We start from the raw sequence: 24442 nt of genomic DNA, 5'->3' as shown, positions 1-24442 counted from the left end.
AGAGGAGGAGGTAGCTTCCAGAGTGGGGACGAGGCAGGAGGTGGTCATCCAGTCGGTGGGGAAAAGTGACAATTGGAGAAGATGAGCTGACAGTGTGGAGAGGGAGAATACAGACTAAAGACATGTGTCCTGATGTCCCCAGCACTTCCCGCGCTCGTGTGCCCAGCTCTCTGGTGCCCTGACTCCTGGAGTTGGCACATCCTTCCTTCGAGACAATAGTGTGGCCAGACCCTCCTGTTCTCAGGGTTCTCGTGCACATCCCCATTCCTGTCCCCACCCCATGAAAACCATCTGCATCCAGGGCTAGGCTCCTGTTCCCAGCTGGATGGGGTCCTATGGCTGTATTGCTGATTGAAGAAGCCAGGCACAAGCGGAAGAAGGTTTTCAAAGCAAAGTTTATCAGCCTCCCTGAGGGGGGGGGGTGCCCCCAAGAGGCAAAAGTCAGAGAATGCAGCACGTAGAGATTGATAGCTGAATGAGCTGCAAAGGGGAAGGCATTTCCAAGAAATACACAGTTTCTCATTCACCTACAAGAAGTTTAAAATTGTTTTTTGCTTCAATCCACCACAGACAAGCAGCTGCAGCACAGCGTCACAAGCCCAACAGAAGCAAACCAGAAAGCCTTGCCCCTTAAGTAATGGTTACGACCCATAGCACAGAAGCCCTGACCTATTCTGGGTCTCCTGTCACCTTTGCCCTAGTCCTCAAGTTCTAGAATATTAGACCTTTTTGTACTGTCAGCCTCCATCCACACAGCCCCTTTGCATTTGCTCCCAGGCAGCTTCTAGAAAGATTGCCATCAACTGGGCAAAGATATTTAAGAAGCAAACCTTCGTCATTAGGAAAATTGAGAGTTGCAGCTGAACGAGGTGTGGGATGACAGCATCTTGGCGGAGAGGAGAGGGGTGGGCCTTAACGTGGTCCAGGAAAGGGCTCGCAGCGCGACGCTCATTGGAAGTGCAGATTTGGAAAAATGAGCGATGTATGCAGGGCCCTCTGCGGAAGCGACGGGGACATTAGAATTAGGGGACTCGGAAGCCGTCAAAGTTAAAGCGTTTCTTGTTGTGCAGAGAAGACAGAAGTGGAAGCATCTGCTGGGAGAGTGTCAGTGAGCGTCCTTTTACTCCTCAAGCCAGGGCAGCAGGGACAATGATTGACTCATAGGGAGTAGAGTCCCTTGGGCAGCTGGGGAGCTCAGCCACTCTAACGCCACATGAGAGATGGAACACCTGACTCCCAGCCCAGGGTGCACTTTGAGCTCTGTATTTATCGTCCAGACCCTGTTCCTCAAATCCTCTTCTGCATGACATGGAATTAGGGGTAGTAAATGGACACTGGACACAATTAGAAAGCTGCCCCAGGTTGGGGAGCTGACTTGGACAAATGCATTCCTAATTGGCAGAGTCGATTGCGACCCTGCTCCTCAGAGCTCGTCCATGTCTCACTTAGAGTTCAGCATTCACTGTTTTTAAGCTGAGAGAGACTCCAAAGATGTATGGATGGGAGCCTCATAAGACCTCAAATGCATGTGTAAATCATTCCTGTTTTTCCCCCAGCTTGATTTAAATTATCTTTGTAACAAACAACTGTTCGTTTCAACTTGCTTAATAGTTCGTTTTAACTCGCCTGATTTCTTCAGGGCAGCCAGAGTTGGGAGTTTTCTCCCACTCCGTTTTTGGCAGGAGAGAAGCGCTGTTCTAGCTCCAAGTCCCATCACAAAGATAGTTTGTAAAGTCACAACTTGGAGTCAATCTTTTTGTGAGGCTTTTATCCCCTAAAATCCCATCAGTCGTGAAGATCGTCCACTCAGCTCAGTGGTGTCACTTTGTCCCCTGCCTGGCTGTGAGAACCCCTCAGATGTTTGCAGTTCATAACTGTGGCAAATACCATCGTAACAACCTTCAGACAGAAGGGAAGTGGAAGGAAGACTCGTGGCGACTGACCTCGGTAGATCTGAAGGCGAGCGCTCCCCTGTTCTGCTGCCTTCCGGATCAGAGGCGGCTGTTTTATTAGATACTTTGATTGATTGCAACAGCAGCCAAAGAGTACGACTCCTACTTCAGGGGTTTCAAAGCCGCAAATGTTGATATCCTCCGCTCTCTCTTAACTTACGCCGAGGGATTTTGCAGAAACGGGGGTGGAAAGACATCAACAACAAAGTGAATTTTATATCTATCTGTTTACGTTTGATGTATTCTTTTGGAGATCCTTTGGTTCAAAGGATCTGCTTTTCTTGACCATAGCACATGTGTATGTAAGCTCGGTACAGGGTTTCTCAACCTCAGCGCTAGTCACATTTTGGATAATTCTTTGTGGTTGTAGGGGGCTGGCCTGTATACTCTAGAAAGTTGAGGCGCACCCCTGGGCTCTACTCACCAGATGCCAGTACTACCCTGTCTCCCTCCCCCCCGCCCGCCCAGTCATGACAATCAAAACTGGCTCCAGACGTGGCCGTATGTCCTTGGAGGGAAGGGGTACAAAATTGTCCCTGACTGAGGACCACTGACTTAGTATGTGGAGTGCACATCTACTCAGAATTCCCCAGGAAATGTATACCTTATTTGGGATTTTTATTTATCTGCCTTGCTTGTTTATTTGTTTTAATCTATTTTTATCCCCCTTGGTCCTAAAAGTTGTCCAAGTTGTATTTTTATTTCTCCATTTTTAGGGACTAGCCAAATACTTTCCCATGTGTCACTTTCATGCAAAGGTACAGAAAGTGGAGACAGATGTGTCAAAGCAGAGAGATCTAGTGAAGCTATAGATGATAAAGGATTTCTAAGGAGCACAGGTCATCCTGGTGGCCTTCTTTGGATGGCATTCCATACCCTTGGTTTATTCTCATTAAAGGTAGTTCTGGAGTCTTCCTACACATTAGAATCCCCTGATGAATTTTTACAGAATGCAGTGTTGCTGGGGTGGGGCCTGACGTTTGATTTGCTGGGGTTCCCAGGGGATTCCACTGCATGTCCAGATGCTTACGCCCTAAGGATCCTCATCCTTAGCCTCAGACAGCTAGATTGGATGAGCCATCCATTAGTTTGTTCAACAACTATTTACCTGGCATCCCTATGTTGCAGGCAGTGTTCTAGGTGCCAGGGATACAGCAGAGGACAGGGAAGGTGAGGAGGGGCCTTTGTATTATAGTAGGTCTCACTTTCTAGCAGAGAATGTGAGAGGATATGAGCACCTTGGCTGTGTGCATCTGATGGAGGATATGCTGTGTCTTTATAGCTGATGGTTTCTGTCTGACTGTGTGTGTCAGCCTTTATTTGTTGTTGTTGTTGTTGTTTATACTTCTTGAATCTCTTTATTTAGTTATGTAAATACCTTTCATCATCCTATACATCTCAGATGCGAGGTGGAGCAGGGAGAAATGGAGAAACACATTAGCCCTATGGAAAATTAAATGATTTCTAAGAAGGTAATGATTGTTGGTTGTAATTCTCAGGCTTTCTATATGGGAAATGTTTTGTTACCATTTCATAGGTCAGGTAGCTCAGAGATGCTAAGGATAAGGGTTCACATTTTTGCGGCAGTAATACAGCAGTGCGGATTGGACCCGGGGCTTTCAACCTTCATACTCTGAGTTTGTGAAAATGGATGGTCTCTGCAGTCACTTCCCTCTGATGCCAGATTCTAGAGGAAGGGGAGTGAATGTCAACAGAAGCCATACCAGAAACCCACAAAATACCCATGCCAGGCTGGATGGTTTGCTCTGATGGGCATCCAGTTGATGCCCAGAATGACAGGCCACAGCCTTCCAGCTCTACTAAGAGTGTGAGCTGCCTCCAAAGGTGTTGGAACAGATGCCACATTTGGTAGGTACTCCGTGGTATCCATAGTTCTGGCAGCCACAAGCCAGAAAGGGAGGAGAAGGTCAGGGGACACTATAGGCAGAGCCAGGAACTGTGTGGAATGAGATGAAAAACCAACTGGGCCCCTCCCAAGTTCTGCAGTCACCCACCACCATTTTAAAAGGAACAAACTCAGACGCGAAATTAGTCACATGTTACATAGTGGCAGACCTAGGACTTGAACCCAAGAATCCTCATGCCTTGCCTAGTGATTTTTCCATCATACCCACAGAGAAAAAGCCGCCTCCATGCTTAAACCATCTCCAATTTTGGGAAAATGGAGAGCAATATTGTTCTAAATCTAAGAAGCTAAACCATTGGTTCTAGGAACGTTGTTGCCTGTTCCTCTCACTGTAGCATAATATAATCGTGGGCATACCTTCAAGAGAAGCTTTGAAAACATTTGTAAGACGTGTGACCATTTTGCAGCCTTGTATTGGCAGAGAAGAGGCAATGTGATAAGACAACTGCATTAAAGATGAAAATTGAAATGGGCCGCTGGGAACTGACCCAGAGGAGAAGTAACATTTGTTTCTGAAGCACAAGAAAGGAGGAATGTTTTTAATATGGGATTTGAGATTGGCTGTATTTTGAGGACGGTCATAGCTTAATTAAGCATCCATGACGTCAGGCTTGGTGGTATACCGAACCAACTTGTGGTAATGATTCGGGTTCCTGTATTAGCACACCGAACATGAAGGATATTCCTGCTAAGTGGATCTTCATTTCTAAAAAGAGTTTCTGGCTGAAATATCTTTCCCTTATGCTGATAAACTGACTTGAACCATCTTGAGGGGGAAAACCTCTCTTATAAGCCCAGGGAAAATCCTGTGCAGCCATCCACTGCTCCCACTCCCCGGATCTAGTCCTGGACCATTTTTCCTTCAGAATCAGCTGTGCCTCTGAAGCAGAAGCATGCTCTAACCCCCAAATGGCGGCCCAGTCCCCTAAAATGTCTCTAGCTAAGAAAGCTCCAAAACAAGTGTCCTTGGTGAAAAGCATCCTCCCAAAAAGCGCTTCCATCAGAGCATCTCTGCTATCTAAAGGCGTAAAGCACCGCTCGTCTCTCCTGACCACAGAGAATTGAAAGGTTTTAGGGAAACCCAGAGCGTGCTCATGGAAAATAACTAACATTACCCAAAGCAGCCAGTGGGGATGACCCCAGAGAGAGGACCAGAATATAAGAACCGTGAGCAGCAGAACAGGGAGAAAGCAGGGCCATGCTCGGTTCTCACAGGAAGCGGGGAAGGATGAGGGGGGCTGGAGGAGGCTGTGGGGATTGCTGTGCTGAGGCGGCATCTTCAGGGGCACAGGGTCTGTGGGGAGAAGCAGTGTGCTGGGCGTTGGTGCAGGCTACACATGCTTTGTTTTCTGCCTTCCAGTCGTCTGTAGTCTAAAGGAAAGAGAATGTCAGTACGAACCGTGTGGTGTGTTTTCATGCACAAAAAAGTCACCACAGAGAAACTTCAGACCATGTATACTAAGGTGAAAGGGTAGCAAGATATGTCATTAAATGACAAATAAGGAAAAAAGTTGTTTCAGAAAACTATTTTCCATGTAAACCCATTTCAAAGAACAGGTAACGTGTGCATGAGTGTAAATATATGTGTGTTGGTGTTTCAATGAGTATACATAAATGCCTGTATGTATAAAGACAGTTTCTGGACATATATAAAGAAAACGTGAATCTGGGAGTGGGTCTGTGGGGAAGGCATTTATTTCTCAAAGGATCTCCACCTAGTGTGTATATCTTTACTGTGAAAACATATTGCTTTCATGATTTTTTTTAAAGGGAACAAACTTAGACATTTTAATAATAGATAAGAATAAGCATGGTAGCATCTCTTTGGAGAGGAGAGATGAGAGGTTGTTGGCTCTGAAGACTGATGCAGACACAGGATGTCAGGGTGTGGCGAGCATAAAGACATGTCAGATGCTCAGCAGAGGGTCTAAGAGACGTTTTTCCCATAGAAATGTGGCTAAGGCTTGTCTCAGGCTACCTGGTGTTCCCACAGCACACCTGGAGCCACTGAGGGTCCTTCTGGTGTTGATCTCTACAATTCTAAGAGTTCTTTGCTTAGCCAGCTTACTGGATAAAGGAAGAACTCTGGTAGGCTCCTTCCATTTTCATTTACTTGTAAATCTAGGTATTGAACACTGATAACATTATGTTTGATGTACTAACAAATGAGAATAAAAAAATACCTTTGCAGCTTTGTGGGGTAGCAGATTACTTAGGACACATTTAAAAAGCATTGAATTACAAAAGAAATTGATAAATTGGACTTCAAAAAAGTTCAAACTTCTGCTTATTAAAAAGATACTATTAAGATACTGCATAGACAAGCCATGGGCTGAGAAAAAATATATCTCACAGAGTACTTCTATTTGGAATGTTTAAAGAAACCTTACAACCCAATAGTAACAAGTTGAACAACCCAATTTAAAAAAAACGGGCACAAACTTGAACAAACTTTTCACAAAAGAAGATAAATAAATGGCTGTTAAGCACATGAAAAGGTACTCAACATCACTTGTCATTAGGAAATGCAAACTATTGGGTTGTCAGAAAAGTCATGACGCATTTTTGCAACGAAAAACATAGAAAAAATACATCATGACTTTTCCAACAACCCAATAAAACTAAGGCAAAGTACCACTACACGTCTAGTAGGATGGCTAAATCTTAAAAGATTGACCATTTCAAGTGTTGACAAAAACGTGGAGCATCTGGGCCAGCCGAGTGGCGTGTTGGTTAGGAGCTGGCTTGGGACACCAGCTCTGAGCAGCAGGGCCCCAGTTTGGATCCTACATGAGGGCCAGTGATACTGCGCCCCCTACAGCTAAGATGGAGAACAACAGCTTGATCTGGAGCTGGGCTGCTGTGAGGCGACGGTGTAGGCTGCAGTGGGGCTGGCCGGCAGCAGGTGTGAGCTTTCGTGAGTGGCCATCCAATGGCTGGCGAGCTACTGCCTCACCCGGGAAGAACGCAATGATGATACCAATATGGGCCTGTGAAGCGACGTCCTCCACAACTAGACTGAAGAACAGAAGGACAGCAACTTGTCTGTTCCCTTCCCCAATTCCCCAATGCTTTACCCCTCCCCCAACTCCCCAATAAAATCTTTAAACAAAAATGTGGAGGACCTGGAACTCTCATACATGATACAGCCTCTTAGAAAAAAGAGTTTGTCAATCTCCTATAAAGTAAAACTTACTAGCAAGTACTCAAGGCAAGTGAAAACATGTCCACCAACGATTGATACAGAAGTTCATAGCAGCTTTTTTATAAAATCCAAAGGCAGAAGCAATCCAAGTGTTCATTTCCAGATGGATATATAAATTGTAGTGTATCCATCCAATGGACTACCACCCAATAACAGCAGCCACAAGTAATAGTATGCGTATTCCTTATGTTGCAGTCCCATGTAAGGAATCACCATTGACCACGTCATGGATGAGGAACAACACCAATCAGTAGTTGCCCAGGGCAAGGGTGGGAATGACTGCCAGGAAGAGGCACAAGGAAACTTTGGGGTGATGGAAATCTGTATCTTGGTTAAGGTGGCGCCGTTTGTCAGAACTCACACGCTGTACACCAGGGTTGGCGCTCACCGTAGCCCCCTGTGGAAGGTCTGCCTTTACTGTGGAGTCACTGTGCTCACACGTGCATAAGGACATAATTGTGTTTTCTCGTACCGTTTGCGTGTAAGTTCTTATGTTTGTCAGTCCGCCTGCCAAGATGGCAAGAGGGGACATCCTATGCTTGGCCCTCCAGTCCATCCTACCCATAGGGCTTCATGTTCCCGCGTGGGCCACCCAGGAACTGACCCATTCCGAGTGGAGAGTGGGCTGTGGGAACTGATTGTGAATGAGATGCGAAGGCTGGGGGTTGCCCCCAGGTGCCTGGAGGCCATCAGGAATGCCCAAGGCAGCATCAGAATTTTTATCTGTGGAGGCCAAAGGCGTGGCAAATCTGGATGAAAGGAAGCATTGGGGGACTTGTCGTAAAGCAGCATTTTTTCTTAAATTATCTGTTTATTTGGCTTGGCTGGGGTCAGGGTGGGGGGTCATGAGAGGATGTTGTGTGGGTCTGAAGCATTGCTCAAGCTGCCCCTGAGGCTCTGCGAAATTCATGTGACTGTTAATTATATTCTTTTCCTTTAAGGTCTCTTTCTCCCTTCTTCCTCATTTATTTCATTGTATCTTTCTATTTGTGGCCCTTTATGCTTTCCTCCTGAGGTCCATTGTGTTTTTGAAGAGTACGGAACTACTTTTTCATTTTCCCACAAAATAAATAGGAAAAGACTCCTGACTTCTTACCTGTATTTTCTCTTGCACTGTCCCCATTGAACCTCCTGGTGGTTCAGGAAAACTCCGGGTAAAAGTCGCCTGGGGAACCGGGGACCATCCAGCCATGCCTGCAGCCTTTGCACCCTCAGAGATGGCAAAGAACCTTTACTTGGTGAAAAGCAAAACTGGCGCGTTATCTCAGCCCTGAGGCAGGAAAGGGCCCTTTCCAAACAAAGATGGAGTAGGAGAGGAAGGCCTCAGCACCGCCCAGCACCTTCTAGAAGCTCCCTGCACACTGTGGCTTATGGGGGGGCCAGAACCACCTTGAAACGGCAAATTCTGTGTGTTGGCACCAGGCCCTGTGGGGAGACAAGGGGTCAGGGACAGCGGGAACCCTGGGAGCAGTGAATGAATGGACTGTTCAGTTTTTCAGTTCACCCTTCAACTAGCGCGCATATATATATATATATATATATATGTATATATATATATATATTAATATCAGTGGGGAGTGATGACTGTTTTAGGAATTACACCCCGGGAATTGCCAAATAAGTTAATTTCCCTGTTTCTTATACAGTGTACTTACTTACTAAAATAAACTTCACTCCATTATGGGGTGTAAATAATGGGCTTCCTGCAGGTGAAATAGAAAAGGCTTGCAGAGTAAAGTTCTTTTCCTTTTTTTCTTTTTGGAGACATTGTCTTCTCAAACCAGCCTCATCTAGATTATTAATCGCTGGTGGGGCTTTCTGGTGCTTCCCACGACTCCCTTGGAATTAAACTGCACGTATAAAGTATGAAAAATGCACTTTTTTAAACAGTAAAAAAGTCATTTTCTAGCATAATACCCAAAATAAAGTGCCATGGAGCCATTAGTAGTAAACTGAATTTTTGGGTGTGTAATTTGTACAAAACTGACAAGTGTGAGCCCCCCTGCTCCCCCCCCCCATTATTAGTCATTGGGTTTAGTGGACGCAGAAGCAGTAATCTGCAAGGACAGGCATTTTGATGTCGCCTTCAATTGCACACTTCATTTATTTGGACAGGGCACAGGCAGCGGCTGCTGTCACGCGGCATGGTCGCACTGTTAGTGAATTTCGCCCCAGGGCAGCTGGGACGCCACGTTGGGGCAGATGTTCTTTTCAGCCTATTCAGTGACCATTCTTGGGGGTTGTTTACTGTTGCCATGGTGACTTTCATTTCCATAGCAGCAGCGCTGCTGTTTCTCAGAGGAAAATGAATTTAGTTATAAAAGGATAATATTTTTCTCTGTCTGGATATAACCTGCCATCTGTCAACCGGTGGATCAGTAAGGATTCAGAAACCTATTAAGAATTGCAGCAATGAAGTGATGAGTGTTTTGGTTGTTTTTTTTTTTTTTTGGGGTCCCATCTTAAAAGCAATAATAGATGTGGACGCCAACATGCCCTCCACATTAATAACTTCATTTTTTAAAATATGTTTTAAGTGTGTGTGTTTTAATGCCCTCTCCGCCTCCACCACCACTGTGCGCACACACAACCTCGTAAAATACAGTTTGCATTCTGCTGACAAGTGGAAATGACCAAATGTCTTGTTTGTAATCTCACTAGATGCAGGTGTATTTAATGCTTTCTCTGCTTGGTGCTGTGAGTGTCCCCAGTTCATTAAAGATTCCCGTGGCTGAATTGCCTACTGTCACTCCACTCTCCTGTGCCTCCGCCCCAAAGGAGCAAGCTGTGGGGGTGTACAGGTCAGCAAGTTATCAAGGAACATACAAATTCCAAAATTAGCAAAATGAGAAGAGACCATGCTTTGTCTGGAAAAACTTACAAATCTTCCCCCCTTAAATCTCATTCTAAAATACCTTTCTTCCTCTCAAATGCAAATGGGAAGAAAATCACCTTTGGGGTAACTCATCTAGTTTTTGGATTTTTTTTTTTTCTTCTCTGTTGCATTCATAAGCTGTAACGTGCAGGGGGAAAAACACACTTACACACACCGGCCCCGTTGTAAATAATGTTATTTATTGGTTGATTTTTCCAGATCCTGACATTGATGCTGCCAGTGCCATGATGCTTTTGAATACTCCCCCTGAGATACAAGCAGGTTGTGAGTAGATATTTCTATAGCCTTCAGCACCATAGTTTGTGAACCTAACTTTCTCATTTATATACCAGGCCGTAGGAAGAACTAATACTCAAGTAGAACTTCCCTTGTAGAGTCACTTTAAAACTGCCTAAGTGCATGATTACATGCATATGCTTATAAACATGCAGCCATGCATATGTATGAATGAACACTTAGGTGTGTTTCCAAGATGACAAAGTTCTAATACAATTTCAGGGCTTAAGACTTGGGGGAAGGGAAGCAGACCCTATAACGAGTCCCAGTGGAGGCACCTTTTTTTGCTCTTGCAGCCATTGTTGCTGTGAGTTACATGGGGCCAGCTTAACAATCATTGAGCTGAGCAGTGCCCATTTTAAGAAATTTCTTTCCCTTTTGGGACCTCATTAATAGCAGCCTACTACTGGACAGATAGAGAGGAGAGGAGTGAGGTGGGTATTGTGCAGAAGCTTGAAATAGCCTTGAAATGGACCACCGTGATGCCCCCTGTGTCACCCCCACCAGCCTTCCAGGCTGCCGTAGAGAAAAGGACAGGGCTGTAATACAGCTAAGCACCTAAGCACCTGTGTTCACCTTCTGTTGACCGTTGAGCAGTGTCAAGCTTGACACAACACTTCCTTCTTTGAACTTCTCTTCCGTCCACTGCCTGATGAGTTTTTTGGCTGGAGCTAGACTACCATGGTTTTAGAAAAGTCTTCTTAGCACGTGATGGAAAATGACCTTACATGGAGATATCTGTCCCCTCCTTCTCCTGGCTTGAGGCTAGTTCTGCTGCCCACATTCCACTCCCAGCCAGAACCCTGTTGAGCAGACAGCCAGCTGGTCCACCAGGGTCTGCTCCCCTCGGCATCGAGACATTGCTGCATTGCAGCCTCCTACTGATGGAACACACTGCTGTGGAGATGGCGACGTGAAGCGCAGACACCGGCGTGACACCCACCAGGGGCCGCTGCCCACCTGGCTCATTCTTGTGGCCAGTCCTTCAGCTCGGTTGGGGCCCCAGCTCTCAGAGGGCCACATAGCCTCCTAAGCAAGGAGAACCCCCCACTTTTGAAGTCAGTACTGCTTCCCACAGAAGAACTTTCCAGCCTCAGACTCACAACAGGTTGTCTTTTGTTAATAGTAGACTGATGTGGAGTTCTAGACCATCCTTCCTCGCCCTGCATTGGTCATACTCAGAACCTTCCAACAGCGTTAGGAAATTTGACTCCTTCCTTTCTTGTTCCTTTTTTAAAAAGAGACCCAAGAGATGCAGCTGAGCATTCTCAGGAGGGACTTGTCCCTCTGCCAGGGGCTGCCATAACCTACGCCTAAAGGTACAGGATTCTCAGTCTCTCTTTGCTAAAGTCAGATCGCCAGCAATTAAAATTTCAGGCTGCCCACACCTCCGAGAAGCAAACACCACTGCTAAGCAGATGTGTAACTGGCCCAGTCCTATAACTAGCAGTTAACCTGTAGTGTGGTTTTTAAATGATGTTTGACGTTGTAGAGGAATATTTAAAAAAAAACAAAAACTGTTCTCAGGTGACATTGCAAGAAGAGTACAGACAAGATTGTAATCAAGTCATACGGTTTCTTAAAATCAAGTTGCGTAACTCATCTTGGAGAAAACATACTGATTTCATCAGAGCTGTAAGATTCAAGCACCTTCCTTAGCACCCAGCGATCATTGGTTTAAACAAATGCTTCTGATGAACTGGACTAATGGAGTTAAGAGAGGAAAAGCAAAGGGATTGGTTATTAACGGATCCTCAGTAGCTTCCATAAAAGTCCATTATTACTGGATTCTTGACCACAGGTAGAAAAGGAAAAGGGTTTTCCCGACTAGTTGACAAGTTAATGGATTTTAATGTTCTCATGACTAAATCAACTCCTCCCCTCCCCCCTCACTATAATGCTCAAACTGTAAATAATTATTTTTTCAGGGTATCCTTAGTCTTATTTGCATTGAGATGCTGAATTTGAATTTTCAAAGCTCGTTTTCCATAGGTTGAAACTGTAGGCTCATTTTGAGAAGGCTTTCCTGTCTCGCTCTTACCACTCCGAGAAACCCAGCACAGCCTTCGTGTTCGCCTCACGCCAAAGGGGGGCTTCCTGGGTCCTGGAAGGAAGGCGTGGGGATGCCCACAGAAGTCTTGGAAGGAGATACAATTGGCAGGAGCAGCAGAGAAGTAAATTTAAAGACTGGGGAGAGAGTGGGGACACCACCGTTATATTCCCCTTTCCATCTGGCCCCAGCTATAGTATAGTCCTTTGTAGGTCAAGGTAAAACAGTCAGTGGGCCAGATGCAAAGCCCCTAAAGATTGGAGCAGAACCATAGGAAGGAAGTGAACGTGCGTCAAGTGTTTGCTCTGTGTGCACTGGAGAAGCCAGGGGGCCGCCTCCAGCCTCCTAATAACCAGGAAGTGTGTGTCTCCAACAGCCTGCTTTCATTGAGCTCCTCTCTGCTTCCCTCTCCCTTTCCCTCCCTTTATTTTCATTTTACATCGCATGTTTCTTACCCTGGATTCGATACAGTACCTTGCCTCCCGGAGGGAGAAGCATTAGAGACATAGAACGATGATGACGCCAGCACCTCTGCCCAGCCAGTTTTGCCCAAGGCCTGGAAAAAGGGGGAGGGGATTCCTCAGCATAAAGATTCAAAGGCAGCAGACACCCAGCCACGGTGATGGGGTGTGAGCAGCCTATCTACTGGTGTTTGTTTGTGTCCCCATGTGGATGTGTGCGTGCATCCTTCAGGCTCGGTCCTGCCACTGCACACACGTGGGGCGTGTGGGCTCCTGTCTGCAGAGTCTGCCTGCATTTCCCCGCTGGCTGGTCTGGGGCCCAGCTCTGTTTATAGAACCTTCTCCTGTGCTACTATTTATAGCCCCTAGTTTTCACCTCCTGGGCTGTGTGATGCTCCTCTTTGAACAGGGGCCACCAACCTAGTCTGTCTGCCGCTGTCACTCGCAGCTTTAAGAGGCTGACCCGGATGGCTTGAAAGGCTTTTCCTTTGTCATCGCCCTTCGTAGCCACTCTACTTCAGGTCACCAGACAGCGGCCACTTAGATCTTTTCCTCTCATCCTGCCCTTGCTTGGCATCTGCTAAGCTAGCGGGACTGGCAGACCGGTTTGCAGTCCAGGGTCTGAGCTGAGTAGGTCGTACAAAAGAAAAGACTCAAGAAGCTGGTGAGAAGCCCAGTCAGCCAAGCCCCTGGATCTTTGGGGAGTCCCACGCTGCTCCAGTGGAGCTCAGCACATCACGGATGGCTTAAGCTGGGCGCCCTGTGGATCCCCGCAGCCTCTCGTTGCAGCCTGATGCCTTACTTTTCAATGAGACAGCGGTGTGCATCTAACAGACACCTCAGGCTACACAACATTTTGTCATGGTTTCCATGCCCCCTCCCCCACCCCGCCCCTGTCGGCAGCACCAGTGGTGACATTATCTTTTTCAGACTTTGCCAGTTTTGCAGCACACGGAGCATTCTGCAGGGAGTGCCATGGCGTCTCCCATGCTCTATCGGACGTTACTTCCAGAAGGTTTAGCGCAGGACATTGCTGCCTCATTATCTCTTCAATTCTGGATTCTGCGTCTAGCCAAAGCCATCCTCCCCCCACCCATGGCTGTGTAGACTAACTCCAGCTTCTAGAGTCTACTTACTTAAGTACCTGCTTTGCCGTCCCCTTTGACAAGCCCTGTGAGTCATCTGGAACCCCAGTGGAAGAATTATGAAGCCAGGAGAAGTCAGATCACCATTACTCATCTTCAAAGGCTTATATAATCCTTGCTTGGAGTGTTCCCAGAGAGGAACTCTAGACACTAAACAAAACAAAATGGGATGGGGCGGGGGTGGGGGGGGTTGGAGGGTGAGTACATGCCGCACCTTTCCTAAGACTAGGATATGTGTCAGACACACGAGCCCCCAGAGAAGAAGGGCATCCAGGAAGTCAGCACCCCTATTGCAGCCCCCTCCCCAGCATCCTTGCAAGGAAGCAGGTGGAAAGACCCACTTTAGGAAGAGGAAGGATTGTCGGATCCCCTGCCGCTCAGCTTATGTCCTCTGGTAGCCTGTGCCAGGGCTGCCCTCCAAAGGCTGCGGTAGGAGCTCAGAGGTTAATTTTAGAAGCTGTGGAAACCAAGGGAGCGAAGCATCAGGAGGCAAGCTGGATGGGGACATGCCGAGGGATGGCGGCACGTGGAAGAACGTTTGTCTTGTGCCACAGACTTTTTTTTTTAGGTTCTCAAGATGATCACATGACAGTCACAGTGAGCGGTGGTGCTTGATTTTGACTCTTTTTTTGTGTGTGAGTGTTGCTTTTTTGCTGGTTCAAAATAAGAACGTCTAGAGTCACTTTATTAAGAGAAAGTCATTGATCAGCTCTGGTGCTGACGTCCTTGACAGCTCATCCGAGAAGTTAAGAGTCAGTCCCAGATGTGTGCCTTCTTGCCTATAAAAACCAAATATTTAACTGACCTAGCAGAAAGGGATGACGCGGGAGGCCTGTGCCTTTTCTCATGAGGGCCACAAATCCGAGTTAGGAGTCAATTGTAAAAGTCCAGTTTTTAAAAAATCTCTTCTCTAACTGGAGCCTAGGTACAATTTCAGTACATTGGGTGGGGTGCTGGTTCTGAAGGGTGTGGGCTTTAAGTGTTTGGAGACAGTGTGAGGGAAATACAGAGTAAATGTAAAGCAAGGAGTCGATGTGCTGATAGAAGGGCTGAGGCATGGACCCCCGGCCTCTTTAGAATCCCAGAATCAAAAAAAGGCGTGAGATATGGACCTCAGAACACCTTTCTCAGACATTTTAGGAAGGCTGTGATTCGTTTTTCAGAAGCTACATTCCTAACCCTTGGGAATGGAGTCAGAAAGGAGAAAAGCTGGGGTAAGGAGAAAGCAGTTAAGTGTCACAGCTGGTTTCTGGCAGCCAGTGAGCAAATAGGAACACGTCCGCCATCCCAACATGAACAGCGCTGCCAATGATAAGCACTGAGAAATCCCAGGGTTGGCAGAGGCAGCGCTCAGTTGCAGCTCATTTGAGAACAAGCTCCAGGATTCAGAAGAAGAGCCTAGTTTACATGCCAGAAGTCTTGTGAGGTTCAGGAAATGGCTCAGGGAAAGCCTTTTAATGCTGCAGGATCGCTCTGTTCATGAAATTCTCTTTGAAGTGAATACAGTTCATTAATCAGGAAGGTGATTTAATAGGTGAATACCCAGTTAGGGATAACTGCAGAAAGCATAAAAGGCTGAAAGAATTTCCCCGTGTCCTGACCCCATTAGGCCCTGTGCCTTATAGATAATTGATAAGAGGACGCTAGAGAGATGACACAGAATAGTGGAAGGGTACACGTGATGATGATGAGCTTATATAATGGCCAGCCTCTGAGCTAAGCAATCTGCGTAATTTGCCTTATTTAATCCTCCAGACAATCGTAGGAGGCATGTTTATGAGTAGTTTGCAGGTGAGGAAACTGAGGCACAAAAAGGTTAAGGCACTTGCCGAAAGCCACAAAGCTAGATGGTGAGGCAGGACTTTGGACAGAGGCCATGTTGCCCCGAGTGTCCTCTGAACCACTGCAGGATGCTTCTTCCCTGTAGGCTGAAATGAGAGCAGGAGCTTTGCAAGAACCTGGTCTCCGTAGGTGCTTGGGGAGGGCTGGCTTCCTCAGTTTCCCTTCCCGTTGAGTGTGCTCCTGACGCTCAAAGGCTCTAGACACTGGGGCAGAGGACTCTGCGTACGGGGCACTGTCCTCGGGGCTGCGTTTCTCCTTTGACTGGCAGATGATTCGATGGCCATGCCGAAGTCCTGGAGAACGTGTGCTCCATGACTCCCATGTGCTCTCTTCACCCTCCAGGGCTCCCTAGTCCTTGTCCCAGGAAGACTGACAGGATATGCACAAGGGGAGCCAAAGCTCCATAAGAGCAGACACTGCTCTCCTGGCAGCTCTGTGGCCAGAGGTGGCCAGGTCCTTCCAGTGTGGTCTGCTTTGGGTCTTACTTCGTCCTTACGGGCTTTCAGCCCACCTGAAATGGAGAAAGCACAGCCTTCAGGACCGCTCTGTGGATATTGACTGTGCTGACTGTTGCGACGGTAATGATGCTGGTAACTAACATGTAATTTTCTAAATAATAGTGCCTTTATTTACTTAGTGAGATCTCCCAATACCCTGCGAGATAAATACCATTTTTGGTCCCATCTTATTGAAGTAGCATGCCCAGGGGACACAGGCAGTCAATAACAGAGATGGGATGCAGACCCCAAGGTGTGCAACTCTGGAGTCTGGCTCTCAGCCACTGTGCTCAAGACCATCCCTCCTCAGAGGGCTTTAATGGTTTTCCCAATATCTGTGGGATAAAATCCAAATGCATCTCATTCCTGCTATGACTGTATGCTTTAGCAAAATTACTTTTTAGTTCCTGTGCATATTGTGCTTTTTTATCACTTCTAAGCCTTGTATGTGTTGTTCCTCTGCCTACAGGAAGTCTCCCCAAGATACCCCTTACTTTGGGTTCGGTGTCTCCATCTTTCAGGCTCCCTGCCCCTGCACTTAAATTAGTATATTCTCATTGCCTCTAATTCTCTGTCTGTCCCACTTAACTGTGATGACCCTGTGTCCCCTTCTTCTAATACATAGGCAGGTACTTGGCAAAAGATTTAATCCATTAATTGGTATGATCTGTTTATGGGACTGTAATAATTTTTAGTGATAAGAATTTTAACTGTGGTATAGATTTTTAAATACTGAAGGTACTTATCAGGTGATCTGTTCTATTACATATGATTGCTGCCCTAATTGAGATCCCTTGTGACTGATATATTAGATAGTCTTGTCAGAATTAGACTGAACCTGTGGTTATCTGACCATTTTGAGGAGAGTTCCACACAGCAAAATAATTGAGAAACCCTTCCCTACGATCCCCCAAACAGACAAACAAAAAACCTGTCTTTTCAGGCAACATGCATATTGACTGAAGCCCCTGTCTATAAACATCAGAGTTCTACTGGTTTTTACCTATGTCTGTCCTTGGCAATTATTGGTATTTTTTGCCTTTATTTTCTTCTAGAAGTTCAATAATTTTAGTTCTTACATTTAGGTCTCTGATCCATTTCTAATTAATTTTCGTATATGGTATGAGGTCAGGATTGAGGTTTGTTTTTTTCCAAATGAACTTTCAGTTGTTTTAGCTCCCCTGCCCCCCTTGGTGTGTGGTCTTGAAGCTTTTGTCAAAAATCTGTTGACCGTTTTAGACACCCTTCCTTATAGAGAACTCATCAACTAAGCAAAGCTTGATAATTAGCTGTGGTATCACATTATAACAGGTGTCATGCTCTTAAGATACTGGCTGAGTCTCCTGCTTTTGACGACTTGTTACCCGAAATTAGGCTGTGGTAATGGATGGGTAGGAGTTCTTGATCTAGGTAAGCCGACTCTCACAATTAAATATGGTAAGAGAGCGGGAGATTCTGAAAGCCAGACTGCACTAGTAGTACTGACTTGAGGCATTCGTTTCAATTCTGTCTCCCATCCCATCTTTTGTAAAACCTAGTCACAAGAGCCTTACGCACACCTGGAAGGATAATGGCAAAAATACTAGCAAGCGCTCCAGAATGCCCAAGGGATCAGCCTGTAAAGTTATCCCATGATCAAGAGCGGACATTCATTCTACATGAAAGGCCTTTGATTAAAGGTTTGGAACAGTACGCTCTTAGAGACCTAACATTTACATGAGTAAAAAATATGTATGTGTTTTGTAAAAAGTATTTGTTCTACACAAATAACACTGGCTTTAAAACCTTAATATCCAGAGTGGTTTTCATTTTTGAGTGTATAATTCTCTAGATGTTTTGTGGTGTGGTCTTTATTTGAGAAAGCACCATGTATTCACCTCGCCTCTGTACGAGTCTGTGCCAGGGCTACAGGAACATGGCCAGAGCCCTGGGGACTCTTAGGATGCTGATGGTGGAAGGGGGTCTTAGCGAACACTGTTCAGAGAGGGTAAGAGAGACTGTACAGTCACACAAGAAGAACTCACAGTAAGTCCCACATGTACCAGCTCTCTGTCCGTCTCTCACTTCATGGTACGCTCCTGGCCCCATAGACACATGGGGGAGTGTTGGTAGGTGAGTAAGAATACTAGCTTGAACCAGATGAAACCACTGTTTGGGCGGTCAGAAAAGATCAAATATCAGGGATTTGCTGTGGTTGCCCGGTTTTGCAAATCCTCAGACAACATCAGGTTGGTGTGAAGCCACTGTGGGTTTGTATGGAACATGGACAGACTCTGATGGCCACTGGCAAAAAGTTTGGCTTAAGGCTGGTTCGGTTGGTTTGAGGAGGTGGGGTGATGGGAGAACCCAGGAGGTGCGCTTGGGGGAAAAAGCTTCAGGGAGCAGGAAGTCGGGCTCTCCAGAGAGGCCTCGGGGTGATGTTGAGGCAGAAGCCAGAGGCTCACTGTCAAGCTTTCACTCCGAGAAACGCTGCCTTTCCTCAAGCAGCAGAGATCACTGTGAGAACAACTGGGCTGTGAGTGCCGAGGTGCCAAGTAGCGTGTGAAATTGGCTTTGCTGTTAGAGCTGGTTATCTTTCTCCCTTGTTGGATTAAAGACAAGTAGAAAGATGTTCTCAGCTTCTGGCCATGACTGGAGGAGCATGAGGAAGTGCTTTTGTTTGGTCACTTGCTGTGCAATTGTGTCAGAGTTCTTGAGATCTTGTTAGGGTGTGACTAGAGATAAAAGCTTATATTTAATAAATGCGAGAAAATAATGTTTGAAGCCCTCTTTTTTTCTCTTCTCTCCTTTTCTCTCTGTGTCCAAAATTTCTGACTCAGAGTGGAAATCTTCACAGTTGAATTCACGCGTGGTGTCTTTTCCCTTTTGCTTTTCCAGTTCCTCCAGGAGTGATACAAAATGGAACGCGGGTTCTGAGCCGAGGGCTGTTTACTGGAGTCCGGCCATTGCCAATCACTCCCATTGGAATGACGGCCACCGTGAGGTAAGGGAGGCGCTCACTGGGCAAAGCCTGCCTAAGGACTGGGAAGGGCATTGTGTGTCCCACGGAGCCACTTGACGGGATGGAGAGGACCAGCCTCTAAGTAGTGAAGACAAACCTGGTTTGGGTATTTTAAAAAGTTAAAGTAACTCCAGGGACCCCAGTCCAAATGCCAGCTTCTTCTCGGGCCGTCAAACTATCCTGATCTCCTCCTTGCAGATGAGATGTAGACAAAGCAAAGTAAGATTTTTTTTAATCAGGACAAAGTGAGGTAAGGTAGATGGAAGGAAATGGTGGGCAAGGTAGTTATTCATTCGGTGCTGGGCTAATGGTCTAGCTCTAGATGCAGCCCTGTCACCCACCAGTCCTGTGACTTGGGGTGGATGTCTAACCACTCTGGGCCTCAGTTCCCTCTTCTGTGAAACTCCTCTGCCTCCTAGAAGGGGTTGCAGTGAAAATCAAATGCAAAACCATGGGTGCAAAGTATTTTGGTATGTGGTATAAAAATAACAGGTGCATCATTTCCCCGCTTCTGAGAATCAGCTCACTTGCCAAACCACATGAACCCTTCCTCGGAAAAGGTTTTTCCTCCATACTCCATCTCCACTGCCAGCCCCGGGTGAGGGTCCACCACTAGCTTAGAACCCTCCCAAGGGCCAGCGTGGCTGCCTCCTTCTATTTGCCCTGCTGTTTCTCTGCCCACTCTCAGCCATCCACCAGCCACTGCCGGTCTGAGCACCTAAATATGCCTCTCCAGCTGTCTGCAGAAGCACCTTCCATGACTCTCACTACATCACCCTGACATCCCCCCTCCTGCCCCATCCTCCCGTCTCCTGGAGCCAAATTTCTTCCTCAAATAAGTCCAGTATTTGCCCACCTTACACAGTTTTCTCCATATGGGTTTCCCTCAGCTTCCACACACAAGGCAGTACTTCCTTCAAAGCCCATCACAAAAAGGATTTCTTCATGAAGCTTTTCTGAACATGGCCTCTGAGCCAGGCATCAGATGAAGTTCTCTTTTCTTTGAGCCCTGTGTTCGGGTTGTGTGCCTTTGATGGGTGACCCTATATGGTAAAATTTCTCTGTGTGCCCCCCCCATCTTCAGTAGTTTGCTGGCTGATGGCAGGGCCTGGGTCTCAACCATTTGGTTGATGTCTTATCACATTGCACAGTGCTGGGCCCAAGCTACTCACTTAGAAAACACCTGTGACACTGAGCTGCACCCCTTCACAGCATCGTCTCCTAGATTTTTTTCTGCATTTAGGGATCAAGTTCTCACCTGAAAGCCATTTTGCTTTCATAGTGTTTCATGTCCCAGAGGAAACCAACCCAGAAAGTCTGTTTAGCTGGGGCCTGAGGGAGATGCAAGGTCCACTCGCTTGTGTCTTTAAACTCTTCCAGAAACCAACTTACTTTTGCCAGGAATAGAAGTCGGTTGATCTTCAGGGCAGACACTGGTGTCTGGAACCTGATAAGGAGGGACGTTTGTAGGAATAAGAGCATCACTAGAATTGACTAGAATTATAAAACTATTAATCGTGTCAGCTAACCTGACTTGGTGATACTTTGCAAAAAATATATGGAAAGGGTCTTTGTCTTGTACTTCTCCAGTACCTTTTTCCTTGTTGCCCTCAGATCAGTAATTCTTGAGTTCCTAAATGGTAAGCCTTTTCATGAAGCTAAACTATTCATCCCTTTGCCTCGCATTAGGAGAGACATATGCTGGTTTCCGTTGTTTCTTAAAAAATCTTTTCCACCTCACCTCTCCGTTTACCTTTTTGGTTGAGAAGACTTTGAGGCCGTAGGCTCTTTTCACATGCGGATTGTGGGCTGGCATCTCTGAGCTCAGAGGAGGGACGTGTGCAGGGACCAGAGGGCTCTCTAAGGAGAGGGCTCCTGCTGGCACAAGTGTCCCTACGGGAACATGAAGACGTTGGTTCTCCAAGTGTTGGAAGAACCGCCAAGTGAACTCAGCAGCTACTACAGGAATGAACTGCCTAAGGTGAAGAGGCATTGCTGGGGTGATACAGGAGCCGTAAGCACAGGACGGAGCGTGTCCCTTCTTCCTCCACCCCTTCCCAGTCTCTGTGGCACCCACTGTTGTCCAAGCCCAACATGGAGCCAGGTGGTAGGGCAGAAATATGGCGTACACAGCCCAGCCCCAGCCCCATCATAGGAAGCACTGCGGAAGGCTAGCTTTGGGCTGAGTGACAGGAGCTTCATAATGGCACAGCTCGCCCAAAGACTGCCCGCTACAAACGCATGCATAGTCTAAGAGTGACCTCGTTGAGTATCTTAGGAGTTTTGAGCAGAATTATTTTGGTAAAATATATACAACCACAGTTTACAGAAACTAGACTAGCTGCCATTGGCACAGACAGAGATAACCAGTAAAGAAAACCCTCGTACTCTCCCAGCACACTGTCCAAATTCTGTACCACCCACCTCAGTTTTAAGAGAAATTGGGGAGAGCTGTGTTGCAAGCTCTGTAAGGTCAAGGACCCTTGCTTTTAATACCTTTATCCTTTTTACGTCTCAAATGCCTGGCAACTAGTAGGCACTCAGATGCTTTTCGAAAGAATGACCATAAACCTAGCTACGTGGGTATTTGTGTAAAATGCAGAACCGTTTGGAGGGTGGGGGGGGATCTTGTGTGGTTCTTTCACATTTATTGCAGTTTAAATATTTTTTAATTTGGCCATATGTCAGTTGAACCCAATTCAGCTGAGGTTAAAAAGAAAACAGTCTCACAGAGAATAAAACAACAGCAAACGTCGCCTGCCAGACGACCATGTGGCAGTGACCAAGGGTGCCTGGGAGTGTTCAAATGTTTATGTGGGTTGCCGCCCCTGTCAGTTCAGCTGGGGCAGAGGGAGGGTCAGAGTCATTATCACCCACTAAAGACCAATTTCCTAGTCTGCTTTGTGTGACAAGTTTTCTGTGTGAGTCTAAGCGACTTCTCCTTAAGTGAAAATATTTGTCTTTCAGGGTGTTTTTTTTTTCCTCTCCACTGAGTGGCAAAGGCCATGTTTGTTTGTCTTAACTCTGAAACCGTTATTGACATAGATGAAGTGTTACTTTTATTAGCTGATCATTACACAGCTTGTATTTGCTGGGTTCCTTTGCATATAATTATGATGTGAAATCTCCTTGTAAGAGTATCTGTCAATAGTGTAATTGACTTTACAGTGTTGACTTTTTACTCAATAACCTCAGAGATTGGCCCATCCTTACATGTTGGAAACCTGCTTATTTTTAAATCTGCCTGGGCATAGAGTCCTCAAGACACATCACCTCAAAATAACTGCTCACATGTCGTCAAGGTTTATGCCTGTGTATTCTGGTACATTCCCACCGAAATTCCTTGCAGAGAATACATCGAATGGAACAAACAATTACAGCCCTAGAGGAAGTGTTTCTGGCCGTCTTGGGGAGTGGGAGCCCCAGGTTTCTTACATGCAGAGCATTATGGGCTGCCTCCCAGGTAAGGGCCATATCAGTTCTCCTGGACCTGCCATCTTGCTTTCAACTCTAAGGGTTCTTTTTGACCCCAAGTGACCACTCAGGTGGCAGAGAAGAATTAATCCAGGGCTTTCCAGAGGATTAGGAGAAAACTAGGGGAGTAGGGTTCTTCATACAACAACAGTGCCTAGAAATTGCACACATGAACTCGGGCACCAGGTTTCCCCAGTCCATATCCTATGGCTGTGTGACCTTGGGCAAGTGTATCTCGGCTTCTGAGAAAACCAGCCCCTGTCTCGTGGGCTATTAGGGCTAACACAGTGATGTGCCTGGCATTATGTAGGTGTTTGATAAATAAATAATGTGGAAAAACAGACAACCCAATTCAGAAATGAGTGAAGAACTTAAATAGACATTTCTCCAAAAAAGATATACAGGTGGCCATTATGCATGTGAAAAGATGCTCAACATCACTGATTATTAGGGAAACGCAAACCAAAACTACAATGAGATGCCATCGCACGCCCATTAGGAAGGCTACTATCAAAAAAAAAAAACCCAGAAAATAACAAGTGTTAACGAGATGTGGAAAAATGGGAACCCTTGTGCCCTGTTGGTGGGACTGTAAAATGCTGTAGCCACTGTGAAAAACGGTGTGGAAGTTCCTCATAAAATTAAAATTAGAATTACCACATGATCCAACAATCCCATTTCTGGGTATATACCCAAAAGAATTGAAAGCAGGATCTAAAAGAGATGTTTGTATATCCATGGTCGTGGCAGCATTGCTCACAATAGCTAACCTGTGTAAATAACCCAAGTGTCTATCCACAGATAGAGAACACATAAGCAAAATGTGGTATACGTACACACAATGGAATGTTAGTCAGCCTTAAAAAGGAAGAAAATTCTGACATATGCTACAGTGTGAATGAACCTTGAGGATGTTACGTTGAGTGAAATAAGCCACAGTCACAAAAGGACAAACACTATACGATTCCATTTATATTAGGCACTTAGTCAAAATCATAGAGACAGAAGATGGAATGGTGGTTGCCAGGGGCTGGGAGGAGAGGGAAATGGGGAGTTAGTGTTTTAATGGGGATAGAGTTGCAGTTTTACAAGATGAACAGTTCTGGAGATGGATGGTGGTGATGGTAGTATAGTATCATGAGGGTATTTAAGTTGGAAAAAAAAAAAGTAATAATGTGGACAGCCTTGTGGGTTCATCCAGCCTGCCCTCCATAGAGCTTCCCAGATCCCCTCTCTGAGTGCCCCAAGCCCCAGGACAAGGCTTAGATTGAGCTTCTTAGGCCACCTTCAGGACAGTGCACATTTGTTTTTGGTTTTTGGGTTTTTTTAAGATTTTTATTGGGGAATTGGGGGAAGGGGAACAGACAAGTTGCTGTTCTTTTGTTCTTCAGTCTAGTTGTGGAGGACGGCGACTCATGGCAGCCCAGCTCCAGGTTGAGCTGTTGTTCAGTGTCTTAGCTGTGGAGGGCAGTGTCACTGGCCCTCATATGTGGGATGCGAACCGGGGCCCCTGGCGTCCCAATCCAGCTCTTAACCAACGTGCCACTCGGCTGGCCCATTAATTTTTTTTTTTAAAGATTTTTATTGGGGAATTGGGGGGATGGGAACAGTGCTGGGGAATTGGGGAAAGAGGAACAGACAAGTTGCGGTCATTTTGTTCTTCAGTCTAGTTGTGGAGGACGTTGCTTCACTGGCCCAAGTTGGCACCATCATTGC

General features: G+C 46.2%; 1 protein-coding gene across 6 annotated transcripts in view; it reads left to right on the top strand.

Annotated features, from left to right (window-relative positions):
• The window catches only part of FOXN3 (forkhead box N3), a 383907-nt gene that overhangs the window by 340843 nt on the left and 18622 nt on the right, over nt 1–24442 (top strand). For 4 of the 6 annotated variants that reach the window (XM_019642323.1, XM_019642325.1, XM_019642324.1 and 1 more), the window contains 2 exons: nt 10179–10244; nt 19129–19234. In XM_019642323.1, the coding sequence (XP_019497868.1) occupies nt 10179–10244; nt 19129–19234 (172 nt within the window). The remainder of the gene's footprint in view (nt 1–10178; nt 10245–19128; nt 19235–24442) is intronic. The other 2 variants (XM_019642326.1, XM_019642327.1) reach the window with 2 other exon arrangements.

This window comes from Hipposideros armiger, unplaced genomic scaffold, assembly GCF_001890085.2.
Source record: "Hipposideros armiger isolate ML-2016 unplaced genomic scaffold, ASM189008v1 scaffold_67, whole genome shotgun sequence".
NCBI lineage: Eukaryota > Metazoa > Chordata > Mammalia > Chiroptera > Hipposideridae > Hipposideros > Hipposideros armiger.
The sequence above is the reverse complement of the archived record's forward strand: the minus strand, read 5'-3'. Positions and strand labels throughout refer to the sequence as shown.